The following is a 23,210-nucleotide window of genomic DNA, read 5'->3' on the forward strand; positions in this document are numbered from 1 at the left end:
TTACATTTCTTTAAATGCCTACTTGTGCCACCACTTTCATATGCCTCCGCTTACTATCCCCGCGTGTTCACATATAACCTTGACTATGAATGCTCTTGTGTTTCTGCTGCAGCTGACCGTGTTGAACGCTGGGAGGAAGTACCTACACCTGGAGAGTCTGGCGGGCCGTGTGTTCCTCACCTCGGGCCTGGGAGGCATGAGCGGCGCCCAAGCCAAGGCTGCGGTCATCTGTGGCTGCATAGGCGTCGTGGCCGAGGTCAGTCACCTCCCAGTTTATTGACATGTTCAGAGGAAGGTGTGGTGCGTAGTTGAGTATGACAGCTGTATGGACCAGAGGCGTGTTTATAATACCCCACACACATTGGTGCATTGTTGCCAGATATTCAGAAGCTCAGTGTTTCTAAATCATAATATTTAAGTGAAAATAATACAGTTAAAGACCAGATTTTGATTCTTTGAATTTTTTTGATGGTTATTTGTAGTATGCTTCTGGACGCTAAACGTAGTTGCTAGGAAAAATAATTGGAATAACCAAAACAACAAAAGGTAAACTTTTGCTGACGAAAAGCCAACTTGATTATGTTTTCAGTCATACAATGGATCACTCAAACATAGTTAAAGTATATATATATATATATATATATATATATATATATATATATATATATATATGCCAAACGAAAGAATTCCTGTGATCATTTTTCCGTTGTTGCACTTTGGGAATCCGCTTTATGAGGGGGTCCTCTGGGCGCCGCACCGATTGCGCCTACGGTAAATGCGCCTCTTGTTAAGGAGGAGGGATTAAGTCTGAGGCTACCTGCCGCAGTCGCCCTCGACATTACCAACACCTGTACTGTAGTGAGGCCATGTATTAGGGATGACGACTTTCATTCTGTTTCCAGCCAGAATACATCCGCGACTCCCACGTTGTTCGTTTGGAAGCTGTGTGTAACATTAATGATATAAGATTGTGGAATATACTGGTATAAGGTAATGGAATAAACTGGCCTAAGGTAATGGAATATATAGGCGTAAATTAATGGAATATACAGGTATAAGGTAATGTAACATTGGCATAAGGTAATGGACTATACTGGTATAAGGTAGTGGAATATACTGGTATAGGGTGATGGAATTTACTGATATAAGGTAATGGAACATACTGGCAGTAAGTTAATGGCATACAGTAATGGAATATACTTTTTTTTTCTTGTGTGTTGTACCGAATTCCGGTTCCATATCGTGTTGTCCTCCTAAGATTTCATTGCCCGAGTCCCCCATGTCCAGTGTACGTGTACCTCAAGAATGTGTTTTTTGACCTTGAGTTCTGACCCCACCACACTGCTGCAGGTGAGCGAGGAGGCGCTGAAGAAGAGGCACAAGCAGGGATGGCTGGAGGAGTACACTGACGACCTGGGTGTCCTCATCCGGAGGATCAGGGAAGCCCGGGCCAAGAAGGAGGTACGTGTCGGGGTGTGGGTAGGGGGTGTTGAGGTGTTAGCTGTAGGCGGGGAATGTGCAAAGGGAGGAAGGGTAGTGTAGGGTGTGTATGTGGGTGTATATTAGTCTACTACTACTGCTAAATGTCTACTGTGGCACTTTGGGAGTTTAATGGTCTTCCTTGCGTAGCATTATAATGGCTCTCCTTGGGAAGGGTACTTACTTCGCTGGGTGGAACACTTCCAGCTGTGCTGACTTTATAGCGTAGGTGATATGGTTGAGATCGAGTCTTGTGTCCCTTCTTCTGCTACACTTGTATCCTCAGTCGTGGTTTGATCACTTGCTCTGATGCCTCTCGCATCAAGAGCAGAGTATATCGGGCCATGAATCTCTTCCCTTCTGACTAGAATCTCTGCAAACTGCAAACTCTTCGTCTGATGTCTTTCTGGTCCTTTACAAAAAGAACGCGCCAAACCTCCTACCGTTGGTTTTCCCACTTCTCTGAGTTCTTTTTGATGCATAGTTTCCTTTCCGGTCATTTGATAACGGTAGTCACTGATGAAGAGACCTTTCCTTCATAACCAGTCATTGATGGTGTTCCACAGGGCTGTCTCCTGCTGCCTACACTCTCTCTCTTCTCCATTTGCAATCTTGTCTCATCCTCTCGCCCTCTTCGCTTTTACGCTAATGATTTCGCATTAAATTGTGTGACTAACTTTCCTTTATCATTCCGATACTTTCTCGCGCTGATCAAATTTTCTTTCGAACTTGTGCAGCAATTCCTAATGGGGAAGCGGCAACCTGTTTTAAATCAGCAACTCCAGAATGAAATCTCTTCCTTTTATCTCTTCGTGTGTCTCACTCGTTTCCTGCCATCAGATTTCAAAACACTACAGATCAACCTACGGTCGTATAAATCGACTTGGGCATAACCACATCCTCCACTCTCTGCACACCTCACACGATGAACATAATTGACTCTCATTCTGACAGCTGCGGTTGTGGTATAGGAGCCATAGCCCTTTTTCTTTACAGCAGCAATTCCATATACACAGGTGTCATCATCTAACCCAGGAGGAAGAGCTCCTTTTCCACCTTTCCTTCGTCCATCTTTTCCTGTTCGCTAATGATGTTGCTTTCCTCACTCTCCTACAGGTATTATCTCACGAGGTGTCTGCGTGTGTCGTAACCCTGAAGGTCTGGACCCCTACGCTATGCAGCTGGCTGCTTCTTTCCATACTTCCTCCGTGCAGCAAAGATGTACATTTCTCTTCATTCCTTTACCATCCTCGTCACTTTAATCTTTCCATGTGGCGTGACGCCCTCACTCCCATCCACTGAGAATACCCTCTTCTTTCTCATGGCCAGGTGACGTCCATCGGTTACCTCGGGAACGTGGTGGACGTATGGGAACGTCTGGTGCGGGAGTACGAGGCGACGGGCGAGCTGCTGGTGGAGCTGGGCTCAGACCAGACCTCCTGCCACAACCCCTTCAGTGGAGGCTACTGCCCTGCTCAGCTCACCTTCCACCAAGCGGAGGAGGTGAGTCCACATTATACGTGCTTCTTCCTCATAGAGAATTGTACTACGGGGATATTAACGTGTTTCCTTCCTCCTCCTAAAATACTGCATGCAGTTTCTTGGCTTCTGTCGCAGATTTCTCTCCAGACTGTGCAATTTTGGCAGTGGTGAGCGAGATGGTGGATGTGGAACTACTGTGGAGTGGGAGCATGATAACTAGACGAGGGCAGTAGTTGGTCCACTGTGATATATGGAAGGGGAGTAAAGGACTATAAGGGGAGTAAAGGACTGGCTCCATAGTGTACCTGGCAAGGTGTTTAGTGCAGGTGGCCAATGATCGTGTTAAGAGGGTATGTGAATCCCTTGTTGGTGAGGATCACAGTGTGTTTGCGAAGGGAAGACGAGGTACAGGTTCACATGTTTGCACTCAGTTGGTGGAGAAAGTTTTGGAGAAGTGTCTACAGCATTTATGGATTTAAAAAATGAGAATAGGAAAGGACCCTGGGAAGTTTTGAATCTATATGGTGCGCATGGAGGGCTTTGGGTGGGTTGAGGACGTGTGTGAGTGTGTGTGGCATGGGTTGACGATACGTGTAAATGACATGGCAGAATTAGTTTAACGTACCTGTTGCACCCCTATTGATGTAGGAATGGATTAATGATAAGAGTTACATAAACCACACTGATGATGACTATTTCCTGATAATACTCCGAAAGCGATTGTTTATGCCATCGCGACTGAATAGCTGGAAAAAGAAATCGAAACACGAAATCCTGGAATGTGTACCATGTTTTCACCTGGGGACTGGAGTCAATAGACGGCTTATTTCCAGTCCAGTGGTGACTGTGGGGGCCACCAGGATGCCTTAATGTCGAGTTTTCCCACAGGCATAAACTCACTATGTAGAAAGAAGAAAAAGAAATGGTAGAAAATACTGAGGCGGAGAAAAGTTCTTGAGTTTATACTCTGCTGAGTGATGCTGTAAGCTTCAGGAAGCTTGCCTTATTAAGCTTTTTTTTGTAACGTTTGTTTACTATCCATGCCCAACATATCACTACGTTCCCAGAATCCTTCCATAGTGATCCCTGATGATGTCTGGTTTACCCTTAGGGCCGGGTTGTTGAAATTGAGAGACAAATATTGAATAGTTCCTCGTTTTCTGTTTTTTTTTTTATTGTTCTTTGCAATGATCAGTGAACGTGTGCTTGACTTGCCCTGTAAGAGTTAGGTCCAAGACCAGTGGTGTGTTTGGTGATGCAGGTGTATGATAGTAATTACCCATTTGCACTGTAACGGGGAGGGAGTTTTATACTCGTACTACATTTCTCGTGAATGATGGTGTTTGTCATATGGTTTATATATATTTTGGTAGCCTTCTAACACTCCCGTCTTTAAATTTTGTATGATGTATCATATTTCCTCTTCATTTTCTTATATGAGTTCAGTTTCTTTCATGTTTTACCCTCCTTTTGGCTTTTATTTTCATACCTTGTAAAACCTTGCATTTTTTTTTTTTAATTTGCCTCTTATTTTCGTAGGTTTACCATTAAATACATTTTCTGTCTATCGTATCGTGTATACAGAAAACGAAAATCTAAGGCTCTTTAAGCAGTAACGATGCTTATTGTGTCTAGAATGTTATGTTTGTGCATCACGTAAATGACGTAACGTTTAGGAAGAAATTCATGTCAGATAGAGTCATTGCACGCAGTAGAAGTGTTTTAGATTGGTGCTGCGTGGCTTGGAATGTTTTTTACCCAAGTGAGGAGGGCTATGAAGAGCAGGGGAAACGTGGACTTATTATTATTATTATTGTTATTATTATTATTATTATTATTAGTATTATTTCATAGTGACCGACATGGCTTGGGAAAATATTTGCCCCAGTCAAGGCAAACTCGAGTGAAAAATAGTGAAAGGGAACGAAACTAGAAATTAATCGGGGCTTCGCTTGTGTTAGCAGACCTGACTCTCTAAGGAAGGAAGGGGATATGAAGAGGGAAAAGACAAAGGAAGGAAGAGAATTCCACAGCTTAGCTATTCGAGGGAAGGGGGAGGCATATAGCCAGTCCTCGAGTGAACAGTGGCCAAAAGGATAACAGTAGAAGAGAGAGAGAGAGAGAGAGAGAGAGAGAGAGAGAGAGAGAGAGAGAGAGAGAGAGAGAGAGAGAGAGAGAACAGCAACATCGCGTCGTAGAAAGGAGAGGTGGAAGAAAGGTGATGCCAGGAAAGGTAGGAGAGAGGTGATGTTAGGGAAGGTGGAAGAGAGGTGATGCCAGGGAAGGTGGAAGAGAGGTGATGTTAGGGAAGGTGGAAGAGAGGTGATGCCAGGGAAGGTGGAAGAGAGGTGATGCCAGGGAAGGTGGAAGAGAAGTGATGCCAGGGTAGGTGGAAGAGAGGTGATGCCAGGAAAGGTGGAAGAGAGGTGATTCCAGGAAAGGTGGAAGGGAGGTGATGCCAGGGAAGGTGGAAGAGAGGTGATGCCAGGGAAGGTGGAAGAGAGGTGATGCCAGGGAAGGTGGAAGAGAGGTGATGCCAGGGAAGGTGGAAGAGAGGTGATGCCAGGGAAGGTGGAAGAGAGGTGATGCCAGGGAAGGTGGAAGAGAGGTGATGCCAGGAAAGGTGGAAGAGAGGTGGGTGATGCCAGGGAAGGTGGAAGAGAAGTGATGTTAGGAGAATTAACGAGACAGAAGGTTTCTGATTCCACTCTCGTTAATAGAGAGGTGGAGTATATGTCACCCCAGATGTGTGAGCCGTATTGCATCTTTGACCAAGTGAAACATCTGCGGGTACGAGACAGCTGCTCCCAAGAGAGACAGTTACGACACCTGTACAACACTCCCAGCTCTTGGGAAGCAGACTTTGTGATGTTATTTGTGGGGTTTCCAGGACAGAGTGAAGGATTTGGATTATGCCCAACTTGTTTATAATAGGGTGAGAACTGAAATGTTTTGAATTTGAAGAAAGGGAAGAAAAATGATCTCTTGAAAGAGATTTAAGGAGATACTGTGTTTTAGCATTAAATTTCTCAAGGTCACTGCTCCCCCCCATCATTTGAAATGCTTCACTGGTTTGAATTGAGAGAGGAAATATGATCAGGACGAGAAAAAGAACGAATGTCATAGGGAGGAGGGGAGAAAAAAGTGAATTGAGGTGTGTAAAGGGGACTCATCAGCGTGAGAGGGGATACGGTTGGGGGCAGAGGAGAGTAGATCATATATTGAAAGATAGAGAGTAGGTGATAACACATAACCCAGAGGGACAGGCTAGGAGAGGGAAGTCGCTCTCTGGACGACAACCGAGATGGAAAGGCCTGTGAGGAAACTTTACCTTAGAGAACTGAGGGAAGCTTTAAAACTAAAGGAAAGGAGTTTGGGAAGCAGACTTATGCTACACCCTGCCGTCTACGTTTGGGATTTCGACGACTTCGACATAAGTTTCACCAAAATCTCTTGAGAGAGGAGGATCAGGGGACTAGTCAGAAACAAGAGATCTCTAGTAGACCCAACGCCGGGAAGTTCAAACTGGTGATCTGAAAGGAAGGAATAGGATTCAAAGTGATTGAGAAAGTGAGAGTTTGGGAGAGTTTCAAAGGCTTTGGAGGTACCAGAAGTGAGAGCAACGGAGCGACGATTGGAGGGGTTAGAACGGTCTCCCTTCTTAGGGATGGGCTGCACCAAGGCGTGCTTCCAAGTGAAAGGGAAAGTCTAGGCGAAATAGACGAGTAAGGATTAGTGCTAGCTTAGTGGCTCACTGCCTTTAGAAGTTGAGGAGGTATGCCATCTGAGCCATACGCCTTTGTCCTCCTGGATATGGGAAGGTATTTGAAGAAGCTGCGTCGGGATAACCACTGAGTTCCAAAGAGTACCAATGTTAGCGTTTCAAGAGGAGGATAAGGGATGGGTGTACCCATTTAGAAGTATGTAGTGGAGATGAGATTGTGGTCAGAGGTCCTTCAGGGGGCAGAAATAGTGGATGTATAGTGGAGAGGTAAACATGAAGTCAAGTGTGTTGGAAGAGTGGTTGTGACGGTCGGAAACTCGGGTTGGGTGTTTGATTAATTGTCCCCGATGGTCAAGGAGAGGGAAAGAAAAGTCCTCGGCTCCTTCAGGATCGTTCCGGGTAGAGCTTAACTAATCCTTGCGGTAGATATCGAAATCCCCATCCTACAGGATCTCGGCGCCTCGGTGAGGAGAGAGCAGAGCTACGTGGCAAGATGTTAGACAGTCGAGCTGTACGCCGTTGGCCACGAAGCATGAAAGGAAAGTAGTAGAAGGTGGAGAGATTTTGAGGCCAAATGGCATAAAAGTTAGAAGACTCGAGATCCACTGGAAAGCAGTTGGTGTTTTTATACTGCAAAGAGCACAAACTCCACCTTTGGAGCAGAAACGATGATTTAACTCCACCTTTGGAGCAGAAACGATGATTTAACTCCACCTTTGGAGCAGAAACGATGATTTAACTCCACCTTTGGAGGAGAAACGATGATTTAACTCCACCTTTGGAGGAGAAACGATGATTTAACTCCACCTTTGGAGCAGAAACGATGATTTAACTCCACCTTTGGAGGAGAAACGATGATTTAACTCCACCTTTGGAGGAGAAACGATGATTTAACTCCACCTTTGGAGCAGAAACGATGATTTAACTCCACCTTTGGAGCAGAAACGATGATTTACAGTTGCAGATCTTACAGTGCAGAGGAGAGGCAGCCTTGGACAGTTGGACTGCACAGAGAAGTTGGAAGATCAGGGAAGGAGGAGGTAACCAGACGGTGTGCAACAGAGGGGAAGGGTAGAATCAAGACAGTTTAATGTTGCAGAAATGGATAGTGAAAGAGCCAGGTCTAGGAGCTGTAGGTATGGAAGTGAGATGGCTCCCAGTGGCATGATACGGTCAAGTGGTCGCTGGGATCCGACCAACCCATCCCAGCCGGTGAGTTCCCTGATGATACCGCTGCCATGCATCATAGTGTGCAAAGGAAAAAAATAAATAGGAAAGCGATTAGGATGTGTGTGTGTTGTGTGTGGGTTAGTGTTGTGTATATGTATAGTTAACGTAGTAGTACATGAAGTACTTGAAAGAAATCAACAAAACCAATATATATATATATATATATATATATATATATATATATATATATATATATATATATATATATATATATATATATATGTGGTTTCAGAAGTGGTAGAAGATGTGTGGATCAGGTGTTTGCTTTGAGGAATGTATGTGAGAAATACTTAGAAAAGAGCAAATGGATTTGTATGTAGCATTTATGGATCTGGAGAAGGCATATGATAGAGTTGATAGAGATGCTCTGTGGAAGGTATTAAGAATATATGGTGTGGGAGGCAAGTTGTTAGAAGCAGTGAAAAGTTTTTATCGAGGATGTAAGGCATGTGTACGTGTAGGAAGAGAGGAAAGTGATTGGTTCTCAGTGAATGTAGGTTTGCGGCAGGGGTGTGTGATGTCTCCATGGTTGTTTAATTTGTTTATGGATGGGGTTGTTAGGGAGGTAAATGCAAGAGTTTTGGAAAGAGGGGCAAGTATGAAGTCTGTTGGGGATGAGAGAGCTTGGGAAGTGAGTCAGTTGTCGTTCGCTGATGATACAACGCTGGTGGCTGATGCATGTGAGAAACTGCAGAAGCTGGTGACTGAGTTTGGTAAAGTGTGTGAAAGAAGAAAGTTAAGAGTAAATGTGAATAAGAGCAAGGTAATTAGGTACAGTAGGGTTGAGGGTCAAGTCAATTGGGAGGTAAGTTTGAATGGAGAAAAACTGGAGGAAGTAAAGTGTTTTAGATATCTGGGAGTGGATCTGGCAGCGGATGGAACCATGGAAGCGGAAGTGGATCATAGGGTGGGGGAGGGGGCGAAAATCCTGGGAACCTTGAAGAATGTGTGAAAGTCGAGAACATTATCTCGGAAAGCAAAAATGGGTATGTTTGAAGGAACAGTGGTTCCAACAATGTTGTATGGTTGCGAGGCGTGGGCTATGGATAGAGTTGTGCGCAGGAGGATGGATGTGCTGGAAATGAGATGTTTGAGGACAATGTGTGGTGTGAGGTGGTTTGATCGAGTGAGTAACGTAAGGGTAAGAGAGATGTGTGGAAATAAGAAGAGCGTGGTTGAGAGAGCAGAAGAGGGTGTTTTGAAATGGTTTGGGCACATGGAGAGAATGAGTGAGGAAAGATTGACCAAGAGGATATATGTGTCGGAGGTGGAGGGAATGAGAAGTGGGAGACCAAATTGGAGGTGGAAAGATGGAGGGAAAAAGATTTTGTGTGATCGGGGCCTGAACATGCAGGAGGGTGAAAGGAGGGCAAGGAATAGAGTGAATTGGATCGATGTGGTATACCGGGGTTGACGTGCTGTCAGTGGATTGAATCAGGGCATGTGAAGCGTCTGGGGTGAACCATGGAAAGCTGTGTAGGTATGTATATTTGCGTGTGTGGACCTATGTATATACATGTGTATGGGGGTGGGTTGGGCCATTTCTTTCGTCTGTTTCCTTGCGCTACCTCGCAAACGCGGGAGACAGCGGCAAAAAAAAAAAAAAAAAAATATATATATATATATATATATATATATATATATATATATATATATATATATATATATATATATATATAAACACCAATACAAGCACATATACATACATGTACATTTTAACGTATACATTTATACATACACACTTATACATATATATACACATGTACATATTTATACTTGCTGCCATCCTCCATTCCCGTCGCCACCCCGCCCTACACACAGAGAGAGAGAGAGAGAGAGAGAGAGAGAGAGAGAGAGAGAGAGAGAGAGAGAGAGAGAGACTTTTTCTATCTTTTTTTATATTTACATTTTGGTGTGGCACATCAGATGTTGGCCAAGAACCCCGACAAGTTCCGGTCTCTGGTGGAGGAGTCGTTGCGTCGCCATGTGTCCGCCATCAATAAGCTGGCTGAGGCTGGCATGTTCTTCTGGGACTACGGCAACGCCTTCCTGCTGGAGGCTCGCCGGGCGGGGGCGGACGTGGGCGCTGCCGACGGCGATGCCATCAAGTTCCGCTACCCCAGCTACGTGCAGGATATCATGGGGTAATGCCATGTGGGCTCCCTAGGAGTAGCAGTAGTTTCGCCCTGTTGTATTCTGCTGCATGAAATGTATGTACGGTTGTGGCTTAAGTTGTAGCGATGTAGTTAGGGTCTACGAGAAGTTGTAGTGATGCAGTTAGGGTCTACGAGAAGTTGTAGTGGTGTAGTTAGGGTCTACGAGAAGTTGTAGTGATGCAGTTAGGGTCTACGAGAAGTTGTAGTGGTGTAGTTAGGGTCTACGAGAAGTTGTAGTGATGCAGTTAGGGTCTACGAGAAGTTGTAGTGGTGCAATTAGGGTCTGCGAGAAGTTGTAGTGATGCATTTAGTGGCTACGAGAAGTTGTAGTGATGTAGTTAGGGTCTACGAGAAATTGTAGTGGTGTAGTTAGGGTCTACGAGAAGTTGTAGTGGTGTAGTTAAGGGTCTACGAGAAGTTGTAGTGGTGTAGTTAGGGGTCTACGATCTATGTAGGTGATGAGGATGGAGTCGATACACCACGGGGGTAAGAGTGCTGCCGTGTTATGATGAGACATTTCTTCTCTCTTGCAGTGACATCTTCTCCCTGGGGTTCGGGCCCTTCCGATGGGTGTGCGCCTCGGGAGACTCACAGGACCTGCAGAAGACGGACGAGATCGCCTGCGCCGTCCTCCAGGCCATCTGTGACGGTGAGTTGTGACGCGTGTGACGAGAGCTGGGTGACGGTGGGGGGTTGACGATCCGGATTGGGATCCGGATTTGAAGTAGCGAATAATCCGATGTGGTGAATTTGTTAACCAATAGGTCAGCTCTGCTAGATGAATATATATGTAACGTTTGGATGGTCATATATCTAGTAAGTATATATATCCTTTTGTTAACAGGCTATGAAGAAAAAAAAAAAGGACCTCCACATTAACTATGGCCATACTGACAAATGATAACAGTTATCAGGGAAATATATGTATATATGACTGAGATAACCACATAAGATATGTCGGGACGAGGCTGATATAATAAATCATATACAGAGGCAGCCATACATGTCAAGATAATGACTGTAAACATAAGGAATACATACTGAGGATGTTGTCAAACAGTTGATAAAGCCGTTATCCATGTGGAAGATCTCCACCATTGTCTTGATTTGACCTAAATGTTTGTATCTTCCATTCTTCACTCATTTATCTTTCAGAATTCGTATATATAGATAAAAACTTTTCTTGATACGCCTGCTTTAGGAGAGATATACCCGGGGATTCGAACCTTTTACCCGAATCAGTGCCTTATGTTACGAACCCACCCAGATGACCCAGTCATTTTTCACACCTTGAGGAGTAGACGTCCACTGGTTGTAAGCATCATCTCCTTGTCTCCTGACAGAGGGGATCCCGGAGAGGATCCAGAAGCAGTACTCCGACAACATACGGTGGATCAGGCAAGCCGGCCAGCACAAGTTGGTGGTGGGGAGTCAAGCTCGGATCCTCTACTCTGACCAGGTCGGGAGGGTTAAGATCGCCCAGGCATTCAACGAGGCGGTGCGCACGGGCAAGTTGAAGGTCAGGTGACGTTCCAGATCGTGAGACATTTTTCCGTTGATGTCAGAATATAGAAGATAGTTTTAAAGATGTCGGAAATGTAGAATTTTTTTAAAAGGTGTCATAAGTATGGGAAATAGTTTTAAGGATGTCAGAAATGTAGAAATTGATTTCAAAGATGTCAAGAGTTACCCTATATGGAGATTAAGCTTTAGAATTATCTTGTGGCTTTTAATGACTTTTCTCACGTAGACTAGAATAAAGACACGTATTTTTGCCCTTAAAGAAAGTCTAGAAAACGGATTCCACTTTGAGGTATGTTTTGAGTGGATTGAGTTCCCTGACTTATGTGTTTTTACAGGGACCTGTTGTGATCAGTCGTGACCATCACGACGTCAGTGGCACGGACTCGCCCTTCAGGGAGACCTCCAATGTGTACGACGGATCAGCCTTCACCGCAGGTAAGTCCAGATCATCGCCGGGTCTTCTACCCTAAAGTCCTGTGTCCAGATCACTGGGCATCACCTCACATATCCCTCAACTGACGTTTGAACACAGTCTAGTCTTTCTTATGTTAGGTTTCTGGCTTTCAAAGATTCTCCCTAACTCTGGCTTCAGCCTCTGGAGTGTCTTCTTTCTGGAGTCTGTCACCAGAACGGTGTCATCAGCAAACAGCAGCTGGTTCACTACCTCCTCCCATATCCCTATGAGTAACATGTCCTGAGGTTTTACTCACGACTCTCTCGTCTCTTCCAGATATGGCCGTCCAGAATTTTGTTGGTGACGCCTTCCGTGGAGCCACCTGGGTGGCGTTGCACAACGGCGGTGGAGTAGGGTGGTAAGTGGATGTGGTGGAGTAGCGTGGTTGGTGGGAGTAGGATATTAGTGGTGGTGTGGATTGGGATGGCAAGTGGTTTTGGTGGAGGGGGATGGTGAGAGATGGGTGTGAACGGTATGGTAGTGAGGTATGGTAGGGTAGGATAGTGAACGGGTTTGTGGAATGGTTAGCAGGAGTGTAGTGAATGGAGTGGTGAGTGGGATATGTAGTACAAAAGTGAGTGGGATTATAAGTGTGTAGGTGAATGGGTTGGTGAATGGGATTGAGGGTAGAATATGCAGTGATGGGGTGAATGAATTGGTTATGGGCGAATGAGGTGATGTACATGGGGGGAGGGGACACGACTGATTGTATAGAGGGGTATATGAGATGGTATATGAGTGGTATGGTGGACAATGAATGGGAAACGAGTGGGATGATACAGGAGATGAGTGGTATGGAGTTACATATGTGAGTGGAGTTGTGGTACACGAGTGGAATGATGGTTTTTAAGTGGAGTTGTGTTATGCGAGTGGAATGGTGGTGTGTGGGTATAATGGTGGTGTATGAGTGGAATGGTGATATGTAGGTGGAGTGGTACTACATGAGTGGAATGTTACTCATTATTAAGGCGAACAAATATGAGATATGAAATAAGCAGCTCACAAGAATGGTAATTTGAAGCAGCCATACAACACCCCAGCATCTGGGAGGCAGATATTGTAATGAAGAGTATTGTGGGGTTTCCATTGCAGGATGATATGGCTATGGCGAACATGTTCATGTTATCGCAGGTTTAGAGTGTTGTGTTTTGAAATAAACAGATGGAAGTGAGTGATATTTTGAATTAGATATGAAATGCGTTTTGATACTATTGAATTTGATAAGGTAACCGCTTCCCCATTCTGGGATGTTGCATATGGTTCGAACGAGGAGAAAAAATTTGATCAGTACGAGAGAGAAAACGAGTATTGGATGGAGGAGGGAAGGGAAAGTGAGTTTGAAAATATAGATGGAATCATCAGCGTGAGAATGAACACAAAAGAGAAGTTGAGGAGAGTAGATGAGAATAGAGTTGGTGAGAGGACAGAACCCTGAGGGACAGCATTGTTGAGAGGGTTAAGAGGGGAACGTCTCTCCATCAACGACAACTGCAATGAACTGATTGAGATAAGTAATCTGAGCGTAAGAGAACAGAAAGAAGCAAAAAAGCCCCCCCCAAAAAAAGAGTTGAAAATAAATGCCACATTGTCAAACGATGGAGGTGTCATAGGATACGATTAACGAAGGATCATTATTCTTGAGGTAGGAGCACTCGAGGCGACTCAGCTGGGAGAGAAGGTCACCGTCACCAGACCTTCCTCTGCCAGAGCGGTGTCACCACCAGACCTTCCACTGCCAGAGCCGTGTCACCACCAGGTCTTCCTCTGCCAGGGTCTGTTGTCACCACCTGACCCTCCACTCCCAGAGCCGTGTCACCACCAGACCCTCCACTGCCAGAGCCGTGTTGGGGAGCAGAGAGAGAGGGTGAATGGGTTCCCAAGTGTTTGTGAAAGAGTTAAGGAGTTTTTAAAACTTTGGAAATGGCACAGGTGGGAGCAATGGTGCGATAATTGGAAAGGTTAGAATGGTCTCCCTTCTTAGGGAAGGCCTGCTCCAAGGCGTGCTTCACAAAGAAAAAATTCAGTGTCTTTTTTCTTCTTCTTTTAGACAGAGGCGAGAATCGAAGGCACACCCTGTGGAGGAGGCATGCTATACCTGGGCCAAAGGCTTTGTCTACTCGATGCTGGAAAAGTACCTGGAAGACATTGGAAAATATAGGAGAGGCCATATAGGTTGAGTGGAAGGGCACGAGTGTAGGAGAACTAGATATTGGGCCATCCATTGTGGAGTTAAGAGGAGAATAAGTATCAAAGAAAACGGCTTCAAAATGATTGGGAGATTTATCTGGTTGGAAGATTAGGAGTTGGATTGAATTACACCAGGTCACTGTAGACTTTTGGTTGAGGATCAGAAAGTCTTATTGGTAGATGTGGACACGTCTGGTTGAGGATCAGAAAGTCTTATTGATAGAAGTAGACACATTTGGTTGAGGATCAGAAAGTCTTAATTGTAGAAGTAAACACATTTGGTTAAGGATGAGAAAGTCTTGTTGGTAGAAGCGGACACATTTGGTTGAGGATCAAAAAGTCTTATTGGTAAGAATAGACACATGTGGCTAAGGATCAGAAAGTCTTATTGGTAGAAGTGGACACATTTGGTTGAGGATCAGAAAGTGTTATTGGTAGTAGACACATTTGGTTGAGGATCAGAAAGTCTTACTGATAGAAGTAGACACACTTGGTTGAGGATCAGAAAGTCTTATTGATAGAAGTAGACACATTTGATTGCGGATCAGAAAGTCTTATTGATAGAAACAGACACATTTGGTTGAGGATCAGAAAGTCTTACTGGTCGAAGTAGACACATTTGATTGAGGATCAACAAGTCTTACTGGTCGAAGTAGACACATTTGGTTGAGGATAAGAAAGTCTTATTGGTAGTAGACACATTTGGTTGAGGATCAGAAAGTCTTACTGGTAGAAGCAGACACATTTGGTTGAGGATAAGAAAGTCTTATTGGTAGAAGTAGACACATTTAGCTGAGGATCAGAAAGTCTTATTGGTAGAAGTAGACACATTTAGTTGAGGATCAGAAAGTCTTATTAGTAGAAGTGGACACATTTGGTTGAGGATCAGAAAGTCTTATTAGTAGAAGTAGACACATTTGGTTGAGGATCAGAAAGTCTTATTGGTAGAAGTGGACACATTTGGTTGAGGATCAGAAAGTCTTATTGGTAGAAGTAGACACATTTGGTTGAGGATCAGAAAGTCTTATTAGTAGAAGTGGACACATTTGGTTGAGGATCAAAAAGTCTTATTGGTAGAAGTAGACACATTTGGTTGATAAAAAATTCTTACTAGTAGGAATAGACACATTTGGTTAAGGATGAGAAAGTCTTATTGGTAGAAGTAGACACATTTGGTTGAGGATCAGAAAGTCTTATTGGTAGTAGACACATTTGGTTGGGGATCAGAAAGTCATTTGTAGAAGTAGACACATTTGGTTGAGGATCAATAAGTCTTATTGGTAGAAGCAGACACATTTGGTTGAGGATCAGAAAGTCTTATTGGTAGAAGTAGACACGTATGATTAAGGACCAGAAAGTTTTGTTAGTAGAAGAAATAGTCATATTATCGAACTTTCATTGTACGATATTTTATAGCTTCATGAATGATTATAATTGTTTAGTGACTCTGAAGAGAAATGGAAGTGAAATGGAGATCAGGGGAGGGGTAGAGTTTTATATGGTCTAATACACTCTTATCTACGTTGAGACAGACTTATAGGGTAAACAATGGAACTATATTTACAGGGAAATAGATTAAAGGGAAATAGATATGGTAGAAGAAGGGACGAAGGATTCCATCCCAGCCAACGTATCTTGTAAACAGGGAATTAGAAGCATTTTGTAACGAGCTGTATCATATGAATTTCCCAATTGCTTACGAGACAAAAATTTCAGACTTATCTACAGAAAATGGGAAAAAGAATTTAAAGAAAATGGGGAAAAAAAGGCGGAAAGAAAATGCAGTGCACGTAACAGCCAAGCCATAAGATTCAGCAGTCGTTCGGAAGAATCACACGCGATATATTTTGATCCATTATTTACGTTTCTGGTTTTGGCCGAGGATTGAGGCCCCTGGGCGGCCGGGGATCACAGGACCCCCTGTGTGCCTTTCGTGTCTCGGTTGGGGGATACATCATTTCCAATTCGCTCTGCGTCTGGCAGGCCGGATTGCTTGGCGGGGGAAGAGTCTTGCTGCCGGAGGAGAAATGTTATTGTCAGTCAAACGGTGTAATTTCGTTACTGATTGGATTGGGAGGGAGGGAGGGAGGAGTTGAGGAGGAAGAGTAAGAAGAAGGAGGAGGATTTTCTACACTGTCGTTAGAGTTGATGAAAGGGTTGTTACTCCTTGTTTACCACAGGACAAATGGATTGCGTGGAGTGGAGGAAAGGTTAATAAGTAAGGAAGAATGTTACATTGTTGGTAACAAGAGGCATTGTAAATGTAAGTTCCTTATTTACATGATTTTACAAGAGTTTGAGACCCACAGGGATAGAACGTATCAAGCGTGAAGGAAAATGAATGTTTTATACATATTCGCCATTGCCTGCATTAGCGAGGTAGCGTCCAGAACAGATTGGCTGAGCCCGTTTATACGTATTCGCCATTGCCTGCATTAGCGAGGTAGCGTCCAGAACAGATTGGCTGAGCCCGAGAGGAAAAAAAAGAAAATCCTCACTTATCCCCCCTACTGTGTTCCTTCCTTTGGAAAAGCAAAACAGGAGGGGAGGATTTCCAGCCTCCCTGCTCCCACCCCTTTTAGTCACCTGCTACTGTGCACTGTGGAAGATACTGATGCACTTCAACACAGTACACAGTTGAAGACATCGGTGCCCCGTTGAAGAAAATGTTGCACAGTTTAAAGACATTGCCGCATATAGAGAAGATTCTGGAACACAGTTGACGACACAGTTGTACTGCAGAAGGTACTGCTATATGCGATGTTGATGCATAGATGAAAACAGTGGTGGCTCGTTGAAGGTGCTATATCGGTGCCGAGGAGAAAGGTATACTGGGAAGGATACTGACGTATGCACGGCTGAATAGAGTCGTACGCTGTTTAGAATATTCGCTATTTAAAAGCATCGGTACGCTGATGAAGAGTCTCGTACACTGTTAGATATTCTTTTGTGCTGTTGATAATACTGCCTGACTGTGTGATAGAAATTAATGCTTTATCTATACTGAATTTATTGGTGCACAATTACTGGTGTAGTGCTGAAAATGCAAGTGTACTTTTGGAGATATAAGGTAACTTTTGAAGGTCAAGTGTTCCTTTGGACTTTTGAAGGTCAAATGTTCCTTTGGAGATATAGGGTAACTTTTGAAGGTCAAGTGTTCCTTTGGAGATATAGGGAAACTTTTGAAGGTCAAGTGTTCCTTTGGAGATATAGGGTAACTTTTGAAGGTAATGTTGCTCTGCTGGTACTGATCTGTTGAAGTCGTTGGTGTAGTGTTGAAGATGATGGACCACTGTTAAGGCCATTGCTCCACTGTTGAAGGCCGTTGCTCCACTGTTGAAGGCCGTTGCCACACTGTTGAAGGCCGTTGCTACATTTTTGAAGGCCGTTGCTCCACTGTTGAAGGCCGTTGCTACATTGTTGAAGGCCCTTGCTCCACTGTTGAAGGCCGTTGCTCCACTGTTGAAGGCCGATGCTCCACTGTTGAAGGCCGTTGCTTCACTGTTGAAGGCCGTTGCTCCACTGTTGAAGGCCGTTTCTACACTGTTGAAGGCCGTTGCTTCACTGTTGAAGGCCGTTGCTACACTGTTGAAGGCCGTTGCTACACTGTTGAAGGCCGTTGCTACACTGTTGAAGGCCGTTGCTCCACTGTTGAAGCTACCAACAGTGCGGCAAAGTACTAGATGTTGCAAAGAATATATTTACGTGCAATGTAAGTGACTGGCGTACTGTTGAAGATAACAGGGTACCGTCGAAGATAACAGGGTACCTTCGAAGATAACAGGGTACCCGCCGAAGATAACAGGGTACCGTCGAAGATAACAGGGTACCTTCGAAGATAACAGGATACCATGGAAGATAACAGGATACCACGTAAATGCCAGGGTCCCGTCGAAGATAACGGGGTACAGTCGAAGATAACGGGGTACCGTCTAAGATAACAGGATACCGTCTAAGATAACAGGGTACCGTGGAAAATAACAGGATACCGTGGAAGATAACAGGATACCATGGAAGATAACAGGATACCACGGAAAATTACAGGATACAATGGAAGATAACAGGATACCATGGAAGATAACAGGATACCGTGGAAGATAACAGGATACCATGGAAGATAACAGGATACCACGGAAGATAACAGGATACCACGGAAGATAACAGGATACCATGGAAGATAACAGGATACCGTGGAAGGTAACAGGATACCATGGAAGATAACAGGATACCATGGAAGATAACAGGATACCGTGGATGATAGCAAGTTACCGTCTAATTTACTGGTGCATGGCTGTAAGTACTGGTGCACTGATGCTGGTGGTGGTGAACTGGTGAAGTTATCGGTGTGCACAGTGCACTGTGGAGGATAGCGGGGCACTGATGAGAATAATGGGTCGCTGTTGAGGAAAATTGGTGCCCGGATGGATGGTAATTTACATGAATTCACATGAGAAAGACAGAATTTACATGAATTCACATGAGAAAGACAGAATTTACATGAATTTACACGAGAAAGCCAGACAACAGGAGGCCTGATTGACCCACGACTGGATTGTCTGGTAAAAAAAACAAAACTTCCCCCCCTGCTGCTGCTGCGCATTAACCTTCTAGCGTCCCCGTTAACGCTGTCGTTTATACACTTTATTTCTGGCGTATTTCTCAAGAGTACACCTGAATTTGAATTTACTAGCTGTGTTAGTAGAGGACTGTTGAAAATATACTGTTGTGACCCCCGTCGAATAAATAGCGACGATCGTGGCTAATCCTTTGGGAAGTCTTAAGGTCATCAGGGATTCGACTTCTCTGCTCGAAGAGTCGTTTATTCATTGGTTCGGATGCTCGATGTCTCGCTCGCCTGGAGGAGGGAGACGCGCTAGATGGGTTCTCGAGTGACGCCCTTGTTGAAGTATTTGCTCTTCCGTGAGATCCGGTGCTGGGTGAGGTAGGCACCAGCCCTTTTCCCCCCCTTTTTGGAAGGAACTTTGGGTACTCTCCTACGCCCACAGAACGACGGCTGAGAAGAGGGGGAGGAGAGGGAGAAGAAGAAGGATCTTGGAGAAAGGGATCAATACCCCGTTTAGAGGAACGGGAGATTTAGATTCCTGTTGTTGTTGTTGGCAAATGTTGAGGGAAGGGGGGGAAAAGGGTGGTGAGGGTGGGGGATGGAGAGGGGACTAAAGGGACAGCCTTGAAAAGGAACCGATGGTTGAAAATGATTTCTTCGGGGAGAGAGAGAGAGAGAGAGAGAGAGAGAGAGAGAGAGAGAGAGAGAGAGAGAGAGAGAGAGCTAGGGGGGCGGTGGGCGACATAGGTGCCTCTCCCAGCTGGGCGACCCAGGAGTCCCTTACTGTCCTGACAGATGTAGTCCCGCTTTCCTCGTGTCTGTAGAGCTTCCGCGCCTTCTCTTCCTCTCTTTACAGGTCCCTCAGAGCCACCCTCCCCCTTTGTCTTGACCTTCAGTCCTCCCTGTCATGGCACGCCCTCAGACCTCCCCTCTATGTCATGACAGGGCCTCACGCACTCTTCCCACGGTCACCCGTTCATGTTATGCCCCCAAGACTTCTCTGCTGTCATGTGAGTTGACAACATAATGACACAGGAGGAATTTGTAACGACATGTACCGTCCTGCTCTTAATGTAGCTCAGCATGTAAAGATATAATAGACAGATCACACACACACACATTTCACACACACACACACACACACACATATATATATATATATATATATATATATATATATATATATATATATATATATATATATATATTTATATATATATTTATATTTATATATATATATTTATTATTTATTTTGCTTTGTCGCTGTCTCCCGCGTTAGCAAGGTAGCGCAAGGAAACACGAAAGAATGGACCAACCCACCCATTCCACATGTATACACATACCTGTCCACACACGCAAATATACATACCTATACATCTCAACGTATACATGTATATATATACACACAGACATATACATATATACACATGTACATAATTCATACTGTCTCCCTTTATTCATTCCCATCGCCACCTCGCAACACATGAAATAACCCCCTCCCCCTCATGTATGCGAGGTAGCGTTAGGAAAAGAACAAAGGCCTCATTCGTTCACACTCAGTCTCTAGCTGTCATGTAATAATGCACCGAAACCACAGCTCCCTTTTCGCATCCAGGCCCCACAGAACTTTCCATGGTTTACCCCAGACGCTTCACATACCCTGGTTCAATACATTGACAGCACGTCGACCCCGGTATACCACATCGTTCCAATTTACTCTATTCCTTGCACGCCTTTCACCCTCCTGCATGTTCAGGCCCCGATCACTCAAAATCTTTTTCACTCCATCTTTCCACCTCCAGTTTGGTCTCCCACTTCTCGTTCCCTCCACCTCTGACTCATATATCCTCTTTGTCAATCTTTCCTCACTCATTCTCTCCATGTGACCAAACCATTTCAAAACACCCTCTTCTGCTTTCTCAACCACACTCTTTTTATTACCACACATCTCTCTTACCCTATTATTACTTACTCGATCAAACCACCTCACACCACATATTGTCCCCAAGCATCTCATTTCCAGCACATCCACCCTCCTCCGCACAACTCTATCCATAGCCCACGCCTCGCAACCATATAACATTGTTGCAACCACTATTCCTTCAAACACTCGTTTTTGCTTTCCGAGATAATGATCTCGACTTCCACACATTCTTCAAGTCTCCCAGAATTTTAGCCCCCTACCCCTCCTTATGATTCACTTCCGCTTCCATGGTTCCATCCGCTGTCAAATCCACTCCCAGATATCTAAAACACTTCACTTCCTCCAGTTTTTCTCCATTCAAACTTACCTCCCAATTGACTTGACCCTCAACCCTACTGTACCTAAAAACCTTCCTCGTACTCACATTTACTCTTAACTTTCTTCTTTCACACACTTTACTAAAATCAGTTACGAGCTTCTGCAGTTTCTCACATGAATCAGCCACCAGCGCTGTATCATCAGCGAACAACAACTGACTCACTTCCCAAGCTCTCTCATCCACAACAGACTGCATACTTACCCCTCTTTCCAAAACACTTTCATTCACCTCCCTAACAACCCCATCCATAAACAAATTAAAGAACCATGGAGACACCACACACCCCTGCCGCAAACCTACATTCACGGAGAACCAATCACTTTCTTCTCTTCCTACACGTACACACGCCTTACATCCTCGATAAAAACTTTTCACTGCTTCTAACAACTTGCCTCCCACACCATATATTCTTAATACCTTCCACAGAGCATCTGTATCAACTCTTATCATATACCTTCTCCAGTTCCATAAATGCTACATACAAATCCATTTGCTTTTCTAAGTATTTCTCACATACATTCTTCAAAGCAAACACCTGATCCACACATCCTCTACCACTTCTGAAACCACACTGCTCTTCCCCAGTCTGATGCTCTGTGCATGCCTTCATCCTCTCAATCAATACCCTCCCCTATAATTTCCCAGGAATACTCAACAAACTTATACCTCTGTAATTTGAGCACTCACTCTTATCCCCTTTGCCTTTGTACAATGGCACTATGCAATCATTCCGCCAATCCTCAGGCACCTCACCATGAATCATACATACATTAAATAACCTTACCAACCAGTCAACAATACAGTCACCCCCTTTTTTAATAAATTCCACTGCAATACCATCCAAACCCGCTGCCTTGCCGGCTTTCATCTTCCGCAGGGCTTTTACTACCTCTTCTCTGTTTACCAAATCATTTTCCCTAACCCTCTCACTTTGCACACCACCTCGACCAAAACACCCTATATCTGCCACTCTATCATCAAACACATTCAAGAAACCTTCAAAATACTCACTCCATCTCCTTCTCACATCACCACTACTTGTTATCACCTCCCCATTAGCCCCCTTCACTGAAGTTCCCATTTGTTCCCTCGTCTTACGCACTTTATTTACCTCCTTCCAAAACATCTTTTTATTCTCCCTAAAATTTAATGATACTCTCTCACCCCAACTCTCATTAGCCCACTTTTTCACCTCTTGCACCTTTCTCTTAACCTCCTGCCTCTTTCTTTTATACATCTCTCAGTCATTTGCATTATTTCCCTGCAAAAGTCGTCCATATGACTCTCTCTTCTCTTTCACTAATAATCTTACTTCTTCATCCCACCACTCACTAACCCTTCTAATCTGCCCACCTCCCACTCTTCTCATGCCACAAGCATCTTTTGCGCAAGCCATCACTGCTTCCCTAAATACTTCCCATTCCTCCCCCCACTCCCCTTACCTCCTTTGTTCTCACCTTTTTCCATTCTGCACTCAGTCTCTCTTGGTACTTCCTCACACGAGTCTCCTTCCCAAGCTCACTTACTCTCACCCCTCTTTCAACCCAATATTCTCTCTTCTTTTCTGAAAACCTCTACAAATCTTCACCTTCGCCTCCACAAGATAATGATCAGACATCTCTCCAGTTGCACCTCTCAGCACATTAACATCCAAAAGTCTCTCTTTCGCGCGCCTATCAGTTAACACGTAATCCAATAATGCTCTCTGGCCATCTCTCCTACTTACATACTTATACTTATGTATTTCTCTCCTTTTAAACGAGGTATTCCCAATCACCAGTCCTTTTTCAGCACATAAATCTACAAGCTCTTCACCATTTCCATTTACAACACTGAACACCCCATGTACACCAATTATTCCCTCAACTGCCACATTACTCACCTTTGCATTCATATCACCCATCACTATAACCCGGTCTCGGGCATCAAAACTACTAACACACTTGCTCAGCTGCTCCCAAAACACTCGCCTCTCATGATCTTTCTTCTCGTGTCCAGGTGCATATGCACCAATAATCACCCATCTCTCTCCATCAACTTTCAGTTTTACCCATATCAATCTAGAGTTTACTTTCTTACACTCTATCACACACTACTCCTTCCCTTG

The 23,210-nt window shown here is 44.3% G+C and overlaps 1 protein-coding gene across 1 annotated transcript in view; it reads left to right on the plus strand.

Moving 5' to 3' along the window:
• The window catches only part of LOC139759032 (urocanate hydratase-like), a 50,476-nt gene that overhangs the window by 17,846 nt on the left and 9,420 nt on the right, over nt 1–23,210 (plus strand). The window contains exons 5-12 of the mRNA XM_071680937.1: nt 113–256; nt 1,351–1,461; nt 2,809–2,982; nt 9,842–10,059; nt 10,605–10,720; nt 11,415–11,590; nt 11,931–12,030; nt 12,326–12,407. Coding sequence (XP_071537038.1) covers nt 113–256; nt 1,351–1,461; nt 2,809–2,982; nt 9,842–10,059; nt 10,605–10,720; nt 11,415–11,590; nt 11,931–12,030; nt 12,326–12,407 — 1,121 coding nt within the window. The remainder of the gene's footprint in view (nt 1–112; nt 257–1,350; nt 1,462–2,808; nt 2,983–9,841; nt 10,060–10,604; nt 10,721–11,414; nt 11,591–11,930; nt 12,031–12,325; nt 12,408–23,210) is intronic.

The sequence above is a fragment of the Panulirus ornatus genome, chromosome 32 (genome assembly GCF_036320965.1).
Source record: "Panulirus ornatus isolate Po-2019 chromosome 32, ASM3632096v1, whole genome shotgun sequence".
Lineage (NCBI taxonomy): Eukaryota > Metazoa > Arthropoda > Malacostraca > Decapoda > Palinuridae > Panulirus > Panulirus ornatus.